Source organism: Fistularia commersonii, chromosome 22, assembly GCF_037954325.1.
Source record: "Fistularia commersonii isolate RoL2024-O1a breed Wild chromosome 22, RoL_Fcom_v1.0, whole genome shotgun sequence".
NCBI lineage: Eukaryota > Metazoa > Chordata > Actinopteri > Syngnathiformes > Fistulariidae > Fistularia > Fistularia commersonii.
In genome coordinates, this window is record NC_141305.1 from 2,928,081 (window position 1) to 2,944,806 (window position 16,726).

The 16,726-nt window shown below is 42.3% G+C and overlaps 1 protein-coding gene across 7 annotated transcripts in view; it reads right to left on the minus strand.

Annotated features, from left to right (window-relative positions):
* LOC147221300 (electrogenic sodium bicarbonate cotransporter 1-like) overlaps positions 1-16,726 on the minus strand; it is a 58,392-nt gene that overhangs the window by 2,993 nt on the left and 38,673 nt on the right. For 4 of the 7 annotated variants that reach the window (XM_086169720.1, XM_086169717.1, XM_086169722.1 and 1 more), the window contains 17 exons: positions 14,680-14,837; positions 13,791-13,878; positions 13,540-13,694; positions 11,406-11,519; positions 10,635-10,809; positions 9,995-10,128; positions 8,755-9,029; positions 6,927-6,997; positions 6,394-6,579; positions 6,002-6,115; positions 5,715-5,876; positions 4,359-4,537; positions 2,894-2,966; positions 2,447-2,515; positions 2,188-2,361; positions 1,026-1,184; positions 271-350 (listed from right to left, as the gene is read on the minus strand). In XM_086169720.1, coding sequence (XP_086025846.1) covers positions 271-350; positions 1,026-1,184; positions 2,188-2,361; positions 2,447-2,515; positions 2,894-2,966; positions 4,359-4,537; positions 5,715-5,876; positions 6,002-6,115; positions 6,394-6,579; positions 6,927-6,997; positions 8,755-9,029; positions 9,995-10,128; positions 10,635-10,809; positions 11,406-11,519; positions 13,540-13,694; positions 13,791-13,878; positions 14,680-14,837 — 2,366 coding nt within the window. Of the gene's footprint in view, positions 1-270; positions 351-657; positions 752-1,025; positions 1,185-2,187; positions 2,362-2,446; positions 2,516-2,893; positions 2,967-4,358; positions 4,538-5,714; positions 5,877-6,001; positions 6,116-6,393; positions 6,580-6,926; positions 6,998-8,754; positions 9,030-9,994; positions 10,129-10,634; positions 10,810-11,405; positions 11,520-13,539; positions 13,695-13,790; positions 13,879-14,679; positions 14,838-16,726 lie in introns of all 7 variants that reach the window. The other 3 variants (XM_086169723.1, XM_086169719.1, XM_086169724.1) reach the window with 1 other exon arrangement.

The window sequence follows — 16,726 nt, forward strand, 5'->3', positions numbered from 1 at the left end:
CACACACACACACACACACACACACACACACACACACACACTAACACATACACACTTACACTCTAGTACCTATTGACTCGTTTTTTGGTGTATTCAAAGGTTGAAGAAGCTAGCTAATGCGCTAACCCTGAGTTAGGGCTACAACTCGAACTAGCGATTTGATTGGTCAAATCTTTTCCTCCTTAGAGCAGAAGAAAACAAGATTTCATGTACAGATGGAGGGCAAATGCGGTAAAAAGTACCTGTTGAGCAGGACTTAGATGGACTCACCTGGACAGGTAACTGTCCTGGTAGTAGCGCAGCTGCTCAGCACGACGTGTGGCGTTCAAGGAACGGAGGGGACTTCTCTCCTGCGGAGGACAAAGCCGAAACCCATTTTTAACGTGTGAGGACCTTGTTTGAGATGTCAGGAGAAGCGGAAGACAAAGAGGAAGAAGAACCAGACGAGAAGATCGATTCCGTAAAAGCGTAGAAAAGAAATCGGCCGAGAAGAACGGAAGCAGGATTACGTCCCCCGGTGAAGGTCGAGCGGTGAGGAAGGAGACGACGGACGCTTTAGGATGCGTCGAAGAGGCCAAGCGAGGAAAAGAATGGCGGCGGCGAGAGCGAGGGCGGCGGCGGTGGGGTCATTTCCGACCCGTCCGGTTCTCTACTCACTCTCGGAGTTCTTATCGCCCAAGAAGGGCTGCTGCTCCATCAGGTCCATGGGGATTTTAACGCTGGGAACTTTCTCGCTGTAAGGATAGTCGGACTGTTGGGGGAAAAGAAACAAAACCCTCAGCGGGGGGTTTCCCAAGGCGAGGGTCGCCAGTCGGAACCTTCGACGTTGAAACTGATGGGCCGGCGGGAGCGGAGATTATAACTCCTAAAGATGGCATTCTTAGAGCTTCCTGGATTTTTTCGTTTTTGTCCCTTGCGCTGAAAGGTCCTCCGACTTCTTCACTTCTTGAGCAAATCGCTTGCGACTACAAGCCGAATTCGCAAATCCGGATTCTGCGGGATTGAAAACAGACGGGAGCGCTTACGTCCTCGGCGTCGCTGTCCAGGCTACCCCGCTTCTTCTTCTTCTTCTCGTCCTCCTTCTTCTTCTTGTCCTTCTCTGGGATGACATCGTCCAGGAAGCCGAGGTCATGCTGGGAGAACATGTAGTCCATGGCCTTCCGGACCGCAACCAAAGCCAGGATCTGAAGGCGGCAGATCACAAAAAAAAAAAACCCTGATTATCCCATTGAAGACCAGGTTGGCTTCCTAACGCCATTGAACATAAAATTCTCGTCTTCTCTGGCCGAAATCCCTGAAACCAATGGCGACATGGCTTCATCTTTTTAAACTCAATCACCAACATATTGATTTTCCTTCAGTGCGTTTTCCCTGGCTCGTGCAGATTTTGGATCACCCGGCATTCGTCGTATGATTTTAGCTTTTAGCTCAGAACGGCCTTTAGCACCGCTGGAAAGGGGAAGCGTGTCCATGTTGGGACTTGTGACGCCAGAATTCCGACTGAATGAATTTAGGGGTTTCCCAGGGAGCTCGATCTACTGCAGGCCTCCTGCCAGGCATGAACATTAAATCTATAATTGTATCATATCAACAATTAGCACCTAACTGTTAGCGCTACTGGTATTATTAGTGTGAGCTCATTTGTGCTTGTCCTTACGAACCCTTGTACCCCCTCTGTCTCTATCCCACTGTTTCCTTCGGTTCGTTCCATAATCCCAACCGGTCGAGGCACAATGACGCTCACGTTGAGCAGGGATCAGGTCGCTCCTGGCGGGACAAAGGTCCGTTCCTGCTCTGCGTGTACAGTGTCATTAGACAGCTGGGTTGGGATTCGGCGCCATATAAATAAAACCTGATTCAACTTGACCGATGGCGCAGGACTTGTATGCCCAATTTGGCCATTTTTACAACCCTTCTTTTCGATGGTGGTTAGTCAAAATTTCAAGTAGCATACAGTAGTCACTTGTGACCTTCTCCTCTGCTCTGCGTGATAAGAGTTGGAAACACTTGGACGACCTTGCCCGCCCAAGGCTGTCAGGAGACGCACAAGGACTAATTTACACCAACGACTCGTCTCATTGTCACCGCTTGAGATCTGTGAACGAGGAGTTTCTGAAAGTGCAGATATGCGGGACGCATCTCGCCGTCGAACAACGAGACGGGACGGAATCCCGCAACACGCCGTACCATCACGGGGAAAACGATGGCCGCCACGGTGGACTTGAGGATCCAGAGCAGGGCCAGGCAGAGGATCTGGATGAAGGTGAAGAGGTGGACCTTCCGGAGGGGGACGTGCCGCAGGTAAACCAGGTCCGGCTGGTGTTTGGCCGGCATCAGGAGCAGCTTCAGACGATCCATAAACTGAGGTGACGGGGGTAAAGACGTGAGTGATGATTCCGTCGACCTCCGAGGCTCCACGCCGGTGAGATCAGTGAGGATCCTTTACCTGGACGCCGTTGAGGGAGGCGACTCCCATGTAGAGGAAGACCCCGTACAGCACAGGCATGGGGATGAACTGCACAAAAACAAAATATCAACAACCAGGCTAGCCTATTTCTAAAACATTAAGAATAAAAAAAAAAAAAAAAAGTCAATCTTACCCTTGTGTTGGCACACTAGTCCTTAAATTCCATCCAATTGTATTAAAAACAACATAACTTCTTCATTCGTTTCTGTTCTGATTTCTAATTTATACTTTTTTTTTTTTTTTGTCCAATGCAGTCTAATTTAAAATAAAGAACATTTTTTTGGCTTAATTTCATGAGTTTAGTGGGATTCGGCCTGTGTAGGCTAAGCTAGCTGTGCACACGGGGAGGCTAATAACAAAAATGACTTGGATGTGAATATTATTTAGAAGATAAAGGATCCTAAGAGGTGAATTAAATCCGATTACCTTCAAGATAGGAGCCATAAACACGGACAGTCCCGTCAGAATGAAGACAAACACACCGGTGACCCTCTGCTCTCTGGAAACGTAAGAATGTGCTTTTAAACAAAAATAAAAGTGTTGTTATCTCGCCGTCTGCGGAGCTAAAAAGAACCAGGAGAATCGGATTATTGGACGGGAACACCGGATGTTTTTCTCAAAAACGCCCCCAGCAGGGAGGCTGCAGGGGGTTTGCAGCTCAGCTTCGGGTTTGTTGGTTCAGCTCACAGCTGACCTGGCGGGGAGCGAGGGGGCGGAGCCTAAGCCACGCCGGAAAACAATACTGAATACTATGAAATCAGAAGGGGGACGGACTGATAGCACCGAGGAGCTCCGATAAACGCCACAGGAGGTCTTTCCTACCTGACGCTATCAGACTTTTTAGTTCTTCTCCCTTCAGCCGCAGGGAATCTTAAAGCTTAAAAAAAAAAAAAATCTCACCCACTTACTGAAAATTGTAATAATTTATCTGTATATATGTTCATAACTGCTACATGTACAATATTTTTTCATACTCTTGTGCACTCCTTATCTTTCGCTTGGTACTTAAGACCTTAAGACACTTTATAGTTTTCACTTGTTACTTAAGACACTTTATAATCGATTTGTATTTCTTATTCTCCCTTTTTCTCTCTTTTTTTTTTTTTGCTGTTTATACAATTTTCTACTATTTTTTTATTATTGTTATATAACTCTGGCACAACAATTTCCTTCGGGATAAATAAAGTTGTTCTTATTCTTATTCTTAAGAATAATATAATATAATAATACTTAACTAAGTACAATTTATTCAAATAAAAATGCAAATTATTAACATATCTTCAAATAGTTGAGCTTAATTAACAATGACAATTGTTTAATTGTTGATTAACAATTTTTTCATACTCTTGTGCACTCCTTATCTTTCACTACTTAAGACCTTAAGACACTTTGTAGTTTTTCACTTGTTACTTAAGACTCTTTATAGTTTATTTGTATTTTTTATTCTCCCCTTTTTCTTAATTTTCTTTTTTTACTGTTTATACAACTTTCTACTATTATTTATTATTGTTATATTTTTCTTGTAACTCTGGCAGAACCATTTCCTCCGGGATTAATAAAGTTGTTCTTATTCTTATAAAATCCTGAAATTGTGTTTGCGTCTCTATCTGACCCCCCAACTTTTTTTTTGTTTTTTTTGAAAATGTTTCCGCCAGGTATTCAAATAATAAAAACTTTATGTCGCTTCACAGTATTAAATCTGAATACATCCATTACACTTTATATTAGCCAAGTCCAATATTAAGCGCGGCAATAAGGCGAAGGGCGTAAACAGACGTTTTTCAAAATAAGATCCGAAAGGTCACCGAGAAAGATATTCTTTCTTAAAAAATAATCCCGGGGTTTGGGACCATCGTTATGGATGATGAACGGACGAAAACATAGGACTCACCTCACGCCCAGGAACTTGGGCTGCTCGCCGGGCGCCGACGTCTCCGTCTCCATCTTCAGACTGTCGATGTGAGCGATGGAGATGACGGTGGCCGCCACGTACCACGGCAGGCCCATGAACGAGCAGATCACCTGGAGCACCGCCACCCAGAACAGGTCCAGGTGGTACCCCGCCCCTTTCTGCCGCCAGGGAGAGAGGGTGGGGTCAGAGGTCACGAGGGGGAACGGGTATTTCATAGAGACTCGTCGCGGATTCCTAGCGAACAACCCAAGTAGCTTCGTCGCGGCGGTAAGAAGGGTTAGCGTCACCTTTGTACAAGTTTGACGCTAAGACGGCGCTTAAAAACTATGCTGCGATGCCGGGTTTTGATATAAGATATTTAAATATCTCGAAAATGGACAGCAATTCTAAAAAACATCCGTTTAGTGCAGGGGTCGGCAACCCATGCGACTCTTTCATCTTTACACTGCGGCTCCGAGTGGCTTGGGAAAATAAATTATACATATTTAATTGAAGTGTATTTCATTTGTGTTAATTCCTTTTTTTAACTTTTAGTTCTAAGTTGGGAGATTATTGTGATCTTGAAATATTAAATAAAATTATATTCATTATTTTTCACCGCTCAAAGTAACGTCACGATCACAGAAGCCGGTAAAGTCCCGATTTGCAGATGCTGTGCGCAGAAGTTCAGGCGCAGAAGTCCCATAAACCGGGTAAAATAAATATTTATGAAGATATTTTGCAACTTATTTTTTTTTATTGTTTACTGACAGTGATTTTTTCCCGATTCATTTTTAAAATTCAGGTCAAGGCTCCGCTAAACGCTCTGAAAGCTCAAAGCTCAAAATGAGTTCATTACATAAATAAAATTGAATTTTCTCTGTAATGCTTTGTGAATTTCAGAAGCAACACACTACACACTTGTTTATACAAAGTGTAAAGGTAATTAAAAGCAATTTATACGGTGGTACCTTTATTTTAGACGTCAAAAAGTAATTGCGGCTCCCAGTGTTATCTTTCCGAGGAAACCAGGTCCAAATGGCTCTTTGGGTGTTACGGGTTGCCGACCCCTGGTTTAGCGCGATCAAGGGGATTAGCATCTAGTTCAGCTAATGCTAATGCTAAATCTCATAACCAGAGAAAGACTGGATTTAGCTTCAAGTGTTAGCAGCATCCACGCTAATTAGCACATAAAACAATATCTCGGGGCCTTGCATGACTTTATTTAGTATCTAATACCACAATACCTCCATGACACGATCTTAAAAAGTACGCCGTCCTGTCAATGCTTTTTCTGAGACGCTGTGGGTTTAGAATTGTACCCATTATCATCAGTTCCGAGTTCGGCCGCCCCACCTTCAGCTTGTGCTCCTTCCTGTTGACGATCACGGCGGTGATCTGCTGGTCCATGAAGACCAGGATGGTGACCAGCAGCGCCGGCAGGGACGAGGCCAGATACACCCACCAGGGGTTTCCGCCGAAGGGGGGCACGAACCAGCCCCGGTGCGGACTGGTTGGCTGCCGGCCGACGAGACAGGACGGAAATGATTTGCGGGGCGTTTTGATTCGTCTGTTGCCGGAGATGTTTCCCGGTTCGCCCGTTGCCCGGGCGACCGTCAAGTTTCTAAGGAGGAGACGCTCACCTTGAATTCAGTTGGCACGATGAGTTTGGGGGTTTCGACGCCGACGAGCATGTCCACTCCGCAGAAGATGAGGATGGCCAGGATGATGGCGAAGTCGCTGATGAGCTTCCTCACCTTGAAATTATCATTTAAAATTACCAGTTAAAAATCTTAACTATTCTGGATTCAACTGAAGAGCCGCCTTTTTGGTCAATCCCGCTGTGTCATACAACAAGCTAGCAATAAATGTTAGCGAGATGACCAAACACAATGAGGCCAAAAGCTGCGAGCACAAGGTTTGACAGATGCATGCTAACACATTCCATAGGTTATCATTCACTGTGCTAAGCTAACTAGCATCTGGGGCCGTCTCCAGCACGGAGGGCTACCATGTGGGAGGGCCGGGGACTCACAGTGGTGGGGAAGAACGGGCTGGTCTTGAACTTCTTCAGACACATGGAGCAGGTGTACGTGCCGAAGAAGAGGATGAAGGACATGAGCGTGATGTCGGGGACGAAGTCGCATGCCTTCCCCACCAGCTCCCCTTTGTACTTCACGCACTCGGTCCTCGTCAGGGACGACCAGGTGGCGTTCATCGGCTGAAGACGAAGCATCGCTGTTAACGCGTCTGATGTTCCGTCGGGCGAAACACAGAAAAACTTCCGCTTATCTTATCGGACTTTTGTTTATAACACGGTTGTGACATTTTTATAAATCATCCCCGTTCACTGGCGTGTTTAGAGTAGTTGGCGTCGACGCGGTCGGCCCGACGCCAAGGCGGTGCAACAACGGTTGTAAAGGGACAAAGTTTTCGGAACAAAGTTCAATTATACAGAAGAATATCGGCGCAAAACAATGTCGTAACCAGAATTATGGGGTTCGGAGCCGTCGCGGTTCCAAGGCATCACGTGACCTCAACTTCTACGAGAAGGTGACATCGACCCACCAAGCCGGTGTTGTTCCAGTACCACATCGAAGTTCCATCCAGGGGGTCGCCGATGATCTCCGTGCTGTTTTCTGCAGGGAAAAAAAACACAAAACAATAGAAATACCGTAATTTCCGGACGATAAGCCGCAACGTTTTTCACGTAAACAACGATGCGGGTAATATATGGATTTATGGGTGGGGGACGCTAACAAGCTTCACGCCCGCTAAAACATTTATCCTCGTCACATCGGACCGATGAAATGACCGGGAAATTCTGAGTCCGTTCAACTCCGACACCGAAGAAGACGACTTTGACGGTTTTAGTGCGCAGGAGGAAGCCCGAGATAGCCGTTGGCTAGCCGGTGCGGCTTATATCGAGGTGCGCTCAATAGTCCGGAAATTATAGTAATTAAAGATCAAGCGGCTCTTTCATCTTTACACTGCGGCTCCGAGTGGCTTGGGAAAATAAATTATAAATATTTAATTGAAGTGTATTTCATTTGTGTTAATTCCTTTTTTAACTTTTAGTTCTAAGTTGGGAGATTATTGTGATCTTGAAATATTAAATAAGATTATATTTATTTTTCGCCACTCAAAATAACGTCACGCTCACGGAAGCCGGTAAAGTCCCGATTTGCAGATGCTGTGCGCAGAAGTTCAGGAGCAGAAGTCCCATAAACCAGGTAAAATGAATATTTATGAAGATATTTTGCAAATATTTATTTTATATTGTTTACTGACACTGTGATTTTTTCTCAAATTCTTTTTAAAATTCAGGTCAAGGCTGCACTACACGCTCTGAAAGCCCAAAGCTCAAAATGAGTTCATTACATAAATAAAATTGAATTTTCTCTGTAATACTTTGTGAATTTCAGAAGCAACACACGACACACTTGTTTATACAAAGTGTAAAGGTAATTAAAAGCAATTTATACGGTGGTACCTTTATTTTAGACGTCAAAAAGTAATTGCGGCTCCCAGTGTTTTCTTTTCCGAGGAAACCGGGTCCGAATGGCTCTTTGGGTGTTACGGGTTACCGACCCCTGGCATAGACTGTGCAGCGGATTTCCGATGCGGATTTCCGAGTGCAAACGTACACAGACGACATGGCGTTCATCGGCTGGATCAGGAATGGACGGAAAACGGGGAAACACCCAAGTGATCCAGGGTTCTGTTCCGCGGTGCCACCAAGACACCCTGCCCCTCAAAACCATCAAGACCAAGGAGATGGTGGTGGACTTCAGGAGGAGTTGGTGTGGACTAACAAACACCTTAAGAGTCCTTCTTCTTTTCCTTCCAGCTTTTCCCTTCAGCAAATCAACCTTCTCCATGTAACCCTATCCTCTGGATCCTCCTATCTCACACCAACTAACTTCAGATCCTCTCAAATATTCACTATCCCTCCCAACCATCTCGGTCTGGCTTCTCCGACCTCCTTCCCAAAACAACTAACATGCGCTGTCCCTCTGATGGACTCATTCCTGATCCGAAACACCTCAGAGTCCAGCTGAGCCGACTGTACTTCCTCAACATCTGCAGAGAACTTTAGTGATGGAGTTCAGCAGCGATGGCCTGCTGTCACTGAAAGATGGAGAAGATCGATCCTTCCGCAAGCCAAGCGGTCCTTGGACTCAAAAGTACCTACATAGCAACCATTTTGGTGGATCTTTGTGTTGTGACACCGCTTTTGGCCACGAGAAGGCATGTTTTCTCTCTTTCCAGCCGTCGGCCTTGTGGTCAAAAACGGTATTACAACAACAACCCCAACTTCCCCCGTCAGGGAACCTGTCGAGAAGGAAACGCGAATCGTCGGACGCTTCGGAAAGCTCCGAAACCGCCGCCTCACCCAGAATGGTGGGCGCCATGCAGAGGCAGTCGTACTGCGTCACTTCCTCCATCCGGAAATCGGCGTTGATGGGATAGTGGTGCGCCAGCTTCAGCATCTTCTTGAAGGCGTCGTAGATGAAGATGAAGCTGATGAGGCAGGAGAAGCCCTCCTCGGTGAAGCGGGTGAAGTACTGCACCAGGAAGCTGGCGTCGGTCGCCACCAGCACCAGGCATAAGAACGCCGACCACAGACCGATCCACAGCCGGAACTCCAGGTAGTCGAACTCGTTGTCCCTGCAGGGACACCAAAGAGGAAATACACGTAGTACAAAAATATCCAGTAGATTTACTGTTTTTTGTGTATTTTAGTAAACATGAAAATGGTAATTTTACCGAGAGACATTGAAGGAAAGTACAAAAAATATCTCCAATGTATATTAGTAACAGCAGGAATCATCCCAGTTCGGAGGGTGGAGCAAAATTTGTGGATTATGAGATAAAGTAAATATATCTGAAAGGGAAAATAACTTCCCCTATAAGACTGAAAAAGACCTTTTCATTAAGAGGTGGAGCGATAATATGATATACATACAGTATATACAATCAGTAACATTGCAGAATATCTGAATACTATTCGAAATCAATCTGTATAATTGATAATTCTATAATAAATTCAACACGATCTCTTCTTATTTATTTTCTTTACTATTTTTTTCATTATAAATATTTCTTTTCATTTATTTATGTATTTTTCTGTTATGACAGTCGTGAGCGTTGATTGCCGGTAATATTACCTTGTATCGGAAATCAGTAAACATGATGATTCTGTATGTGTGATTATGTATGTGACTGAAATAAAAATTAAGTTGAAAAAATACTGTAATTGTACTGATTCATATTTTTTTAAAATTCAGATTTAAAACTCTAAAATAAAAATAAATTCTACAATTAAAATAAAGGATCTATTTTTTTTTTTTTTCTTATTTAAAGCACGGGGGAGATTTGCAGAAAAAAGATGGGGAAAAAAAAAAAACATCTTAATAAACGGACCAAAAATAAGGGGGGTCTTGATGTGGGGAAAAAGGCGGGACTATTCATTCATTCTCCACTCTGGATGATGGACGGATGGATGGATGGACGGATGGATGGATGGATGGATGGATGGATGGATGGACGGATGGATGGACGGATGGATGGATGGACGGATGGATGGATGGATGGATGGATGGATGGATGGATGGATGGAAGGCGGGACGTACTTGCTGAAGTTGAAGAGCAGCCGTTCGAAGACGAGGACGGGGCCGGTGCTGCTGAGTATGGTGAGGGGTTGGCCGGCCAGCAGGCAGAAGACGCCGCCCGCGATGGCCGTGCCCAGGAAGCTCTCCAGCACGCCCTGTGGAGCGCAGGAGGCGGGTCAGCATCCGCAGATCTTTGGCGCTCTCAAAAAAAAAAAAACAGCTAACACTGCCGCTTAGCGTCTTTTCAACATCGGTAAACGACTCATTTGCTGGAGAAATGCTAACTAGCACATTAGCATAAGATAAACGTTATTTATCCCCATAGGGGAAATTCAGTTACAATTATAATGCCAACAAATAAAAAATAAAAATCAGTAAAATATGAATATAAATATAGATAGAGGAAGAAGACAGAAGATGGCAAGACATCCATGAATAAATAGACAGCAACAGCAACAACATCAGGGATAATAATAGTCATTATAAAACAGCAGTAAGGGTGAAAAATATTTTGTTTTTGGCTGACGACTATCTCATATATTTTACCTAATTTATTAGCATTTTCTGCTACATGATTACAACTGTTTTTAAAAGGTAGATGAGGTTCTCCAGCTTGTTGAGGCGCCCAAGGATGGACCCCTTGGACCCCCCTTTGTCTCACCTGCATGTTTTCGGTGGCGTCGCCAAGCAGCCCGCCGAATGTGATGGCGTTGGTCACGGTGCCCAGGTAAATGAAGAGGATGGCGGACAGGGCCTGGATGTGGAACGCGTCGGTGATGTCACTCAGGAAAAAAGGCGCTTTTCTTTTGATATCAAGTATCAGACCCCCGCAAAACCTGGAATACAGAGAAGGGGGGGGGGGGGGAGCGATCAGAGGCCGGAAACAAAACAAAAACATTTCAAAACAAAAACACTGCTGTTCGTATTTCCTGTTTCTCTCGTGAGATGTTTTCTGACTGGAGAATCCCTGGATGACTGCAGCTACAGCAGAAATATTAATATCAATTAATTAATTAATTAATTAATCTAAATATAAATTAAATACAGAAATAATATAATGAATAAATATAAATAAAATCAAACAATAATAATAATTATTATTAACAATAGTAATGATAAATACTGTATGTTGGAAATTTCAGCGAGAGCTCTACCACAGCTACAAAATTCTTAGTTCTCAATATTAGATTTACTGTAATCTAATCGATATTTATACTGACTGTAATCTAAAAAAAAATTAAACAAACATTGCAATTTTTCTATATAAATAGACATCGTGCAATATCAAAAAGATTGCAAAAAAAATTTGTGTCTTTATTAGCATGTAGTAAATGCTCTATTGCATATTTATTGTCTTCTTCAGCTCTGAACTTCCTCTCGTGGATCAATCGGCTCCGACTAATCTAATCTAATCTGGTTCATGACTTCAGACCTGCCAGTCTTCTTCAGCTCCTCCCCGGCGGCGTGACCTCCTCCTCCTCCGTGACCTCCGTCGTGAGGCATGTCGCCGTTCATCTGGGAGTCTCCTCCGGCGTACATGTTTTTCCTGAGAGGAGCAGAAACATCAAGGAATAGACAGAAATGCTGGAACGCTGTTCGATTCCAGACGAAAAAGGAGACGGTGAAAACACAAACACAAGTTTAGGCCCAGGAATGTCAGGGGACAATTTGGTTGTACTGCCCCCTCTGGCCGGAAGTGGTACTACAACAACAAAACCTGTTTTGAACAGTAGATAACATTAAAGTTGAGGTTTTAAAAATAAAATGATAATAACAATAATAACATGAATTAAGTGACATTTATAAATAGAATAAGAAGAAGAAGAATAATAGCAAAAGATACATATAGTTTGTATAATGAATAATAAATAGTTGGTAGGAATATAAGAAAAATAAAAGTAGAGGTTTTAAAAATAAAATGATAATAACAATAATATGATGAATTAAGTGGCATTTAAAAATGAAATAATAATAATAAGAATAATAGCAAAAGATACATGTACTTTGTATAATGAATAATAAATAGTTGGTAGAAATATATAAAAAATAAAAGTTGAGGCTTTATAAACAAAATGATAATATAATATTCTTATGAGAAGAATTGCAATAATAGCAATAATAAATTGTTGGTAGTAATATAATAAAAAGTTGAAAATTCAGTTCAAAACTTAGTATTGAAATCATACTTAAGCATGTACGAGTATACTTTACAAAAAAATAGATATAAAAATTCCTGTCAATTTTAGTAGATGAATATGACAAAAACAGGTATCCTAAAATATAATGTCTTAAAATAGTGGTGATATAAAGACAATGATAATAATAACAGCTGTTGTAGGCGGCAGGCTGGCGAAGTGGTGAGCAATTTTTCGCTGGTACAATACAAATAATACTAATAATTTTACTACTAATAATAAATAATAATGATATACTTATTACTATTGTTATTATTATTGTTATTGGTGTTGATATTATTATTATTGTTGTTATTATTATTATTATTATTATTATTATTATTATTATTATTGTACCATTATTATCACTATTATTATTATTAGCGACTGTCAGACCGATTTAACCTGATCTTCCAGATGACAAACAAAATAACCTGCCACTGCCTGCTTCGGTACAAAGTACTATGAGTTTACAGGGAAACTATCTAGTTCTTTATTGTACCACCTCAGTAGCCGCTGTTATTTCCACTCCTGCAGGAACACAGTGAGACTGCAGTCGTGGCCCCGACGCCGCTCCTTAATTATTGAAGCCGGCTTTGCACACCTGAACGCACCCCGAGCATTCTGCAGCTCTGGCTCTTTTTCCGTTCCCCTCCTTGGGTTTGAATCGATTTGCTGCATACTCAGCGCTCAGAGCGTGCACGGTACACCGTGCGCAGCCGCGACTCTGTTAGAACCACTGACCGGACCGGACCTTCCGACCTCAGCCTCAGTTTATTCATTCTTTCTTAAATCCAAATTGAACTTCTGCTTTTCAGCGTTGAGTTAGCACAGATAACAAAATATATCAATATATTCATTGTTAATTAAGCTCAATTATTTGAAGATATGTTAATAATTTGCATTTTTATTTGAATATATTGCATTTAGTTTAGTATAATTATATTATATTATAATTAAGAATAAGAATAAGAACAACTTTATTTATCCCAAAGGAAATTGTTGTGCCAGAGTTATATAACAATAATAAAAAAATAGTAGAAAATTGTATAAATAGTAAAAAAAAAAGAGAAAAAGGGAGACTAAGAAATACAAATAAACTAGAAAGTGTCTTAAATAACAAGTGAAAAATATTAAGTGTCTTAAGGTCTTAAGTAACAAGTGAAAGATAAGGAGAGCACAAGAGTATGAAAAAATGTTGTACATCTAGCTGTTATGAAATATATTTTAATATTTTTAATTTTATTATTCTTCTGTTTATCATTTATTCATTATAATTAAATGTATTGTAAATGTATTATCAATTTCAATGAATTTGATTTTCTATTTATTCAAAATGCATCAAATTCATTTATTTTTATTTTAAAAAAACAAAAAAAATTAAAACAAAACCTTTTGTCAGAGGACGGGAGGGATTTCGGGGGCTCTATCCTGATGGCGGGGTCCCACTCCCCAGGGGGAAGGACGATGACCTCGTCCAGGAACTCGTCGATTCCAGCCAGCAGATCCTGGCGGTTCTTGGCCTTGTACGCAATGTCATGGAAGACCTGCAATGCAAATATCAACAATGACTTCCTGCAGCTTTAAATATCTTTTCATGAGGTGTCTTTGAGAGCTCGGGCTAGGGAGGACGATAACGTCACCTCGTCCGACATGAGCGTGGCGATGGCGCGGCCGATCTCATGGTAGGACTTGGCTTTGCCTTTGGGTCCCAGCAGGATGAACAAGAACCTGGGAGAGAACACAAATGTCTATGAAGGGAATGGCGGTGCTAATGCTAATGCTAAACAGGATAAGATCAGGTGCAAACTGTCAATACTACCAACAAGTTATTTTCCTGCTATAGATGCAGGGTAGTACCATAAATCGAGTTTTGGGAGTAATTCCATCCAAAATTTTGTACCCAACTACTGTAATTTGTGGACTATTGAGCGCACCTGAATATAAGCCGCACCTGAATATAAGCTGCACCGGCTGTGAATAAAGAAATAAAGGTGTCCACGTTGTAACATGAGACATTTACACACAGAAACATATTTTTAAACTTTCAGCTAATAAAGTTCGATAGCCCAAAAATATCCATCAAGCATGTAGCATCAAGCTCCTCTGCTGTGGTAATGTATCTTAAAGTAATATATATTGTATATATAGTATATGTACTAATATATAAAAAACACAATGTAGCTCCAAGCCAATGAAACTTCTGTGAAATCAATCTGTCCACATAGGAAGCAACATTTTGACTTGCTTTATCCAGACCTCCGTGGGTTCATACATTTGATTTCCATTGATCGTTTTTGTGTGATATTTGTTGTCAGCACATTCAACTATGTAAAGAACAAAATATTTCATTAGAATATTTCATTCATTTAGATCCAGGATGTGCTATTTTATGCTCGTAAGTATTACTACTGAAATACCACAGTATCTCAAAGGGGCTTCATAGTGATGAACCATTTCGTGTTAATGCTTCGTGCGATTAAATCACACAATATCTGGATTATAGCAGAAGAAGACAACGGCGTTGGACACCTTGTGGGGACGGGGACTTCGGTGAGCGCTCCCAGCATCACGGCCTGCTGCAAGCGCACAAACGCAACGAAGGGCGTGTCCAGGAAGTCCACCTCGCCCACCAGCACGTTGGAGGCCTCGGCGTCTCTGGGCAACTTCTTCATGAACTTGTTCCTCAGCTTGTAAAATAAAGCAGAAGAGGAGGGTTGTTTTCTTTTTTTTTAAGGGGGTTTAAATGTTAGGTTCACACGGTTAAAACGGGGTGCAGGGTGGATCCTGAATTGGACGACCTATATGAAAGGGGACGGTCCCCGCTGAGATGAGGCGCTCTGACATTTTAACTCTGTCGCAAAAGTGATGGAAAGAGCTTTTAAGGCGGCGTCTTAAAACACCAGAGAGAGGTCAGATTCAAGATTAAATTCATTAAAAGAAGACTAACTCTTGGCCGACTCGGTAGCGACAGCTTGACGTTTCTCCACTGGACGTCTTAAATGAGGGGCGCAGTACCGCTCTCCTCCACCGGGGGGAAAGCGAGCAACCGGTCCTCCTGAAGATTGCGTTTCCTTTTTTTTTGTAATTTATAATTTGGTTATCATGACCGACGGCGCCAGGACTCGAAGAAATAAATCATTGATAAGGAGGGCAGAGTGAATGCCGCTATCGCCCTTAGATGGTAAAATTAGATAAACAAACACGGAGATTAGTGACCGGCCGTCATCACGCCTGGGCGCGAATCGCCGCCGCCGACCTTCGCGGACAGGAATCCCACGACCTGTGACCCGACGCTGGCGAGATCCCGGCAGATCCAATCGCAGGCCGCCGAGAGACCGAGGTTCTTTGCCAGCGGGCGGTAAGAGGTGACCGCTTCCACCCGCCGGTGCTAATCTGCGGCGCCGCTCAACCACGCCTCAGTCTCGGCCAATCACAGAGCAGCCAGTTTGTTTGACAATCCTTCGCCCAAGCCATCGTCCTTGCTGAGCCGCATTTTGTAATAACAGTGCATTTTTTCATAAATGTCCAAAATGTAATAACTTTTTCATTTTATTTTGTAATGAAGATTTTGAAATAAACTGCCGCATTTTGTAATAAATTTTGCCGCATGATGTAATAAGTTATTACATTTCGAGATTATTACAAAATGCACTTGCAACTTTTTTATTCTCTAGGAAATGTAATAACATGGAATTTATAGAACATTCTCTGTTAATGCAACCTTTGAATAGTGTACTGATAGCCTAGTAGCAGTACTTAGCAATTACTAATACAGTGATACCAATAATAGGCCTAGCTTTTACAAATACTTCAAAGTAAATGAAATACAATTAACAAACAAATAACTATGCTTTAGAATTGTTATTACATAATGCACCATGTTGTTACAAGTGCATTTTGTAATAATCTTCTCAATACGTAATAACTTATTACATAATGAGGCAAAATTTATTACAAAATGTGTTGGGGCAGTTTATTACAAAATGCGGCATTTTTATTACAAAATGAAATGAAAACGTTATTACATTTTGGACGTTTATTACAAAATGCAGCTCAACAGTCCTTTTACGTTTGAAATAAAAAGTTGTAAATAACACAACAGAAACGACTCAAAAAAAAAAAAGAAATGCAAAATCCATTATAATATTGTTTGATTACATCCATTGGTGATGCCGCAGCCAATCGCAGCTGACATTGGGTGCGAGAGGCGGGGTTTAACCTGGCCGGGTCACCTGTCAATCACTTCCAGCAATTTGAAACCTCCAGTTTCGGAGATGGGCGTGCTAACCGCTGCACTGCTCCATTGTTTACATGACTGACCAACGTTCTAAAATAAGACGTTTTCGCACCGGTGAAAACAGCTAGCAGACCATTAGCATCTTCTAATGGTGAGGCTACGATGGCCGAGCTCAGAGAAGGCTTCGGTGCCGAGTAGTCCATGCTCCTCCTGCCCGGTTGTCTACTTTCCAATTCTTCGTCCCAGAGGAGGCTTACTGTGACAGCCTGGCCTGATTCAACCCCCTCCTGGCCGAGGATCAGCGCCGTCAACTGTGCTAACCATTCACGTTCGCACCCG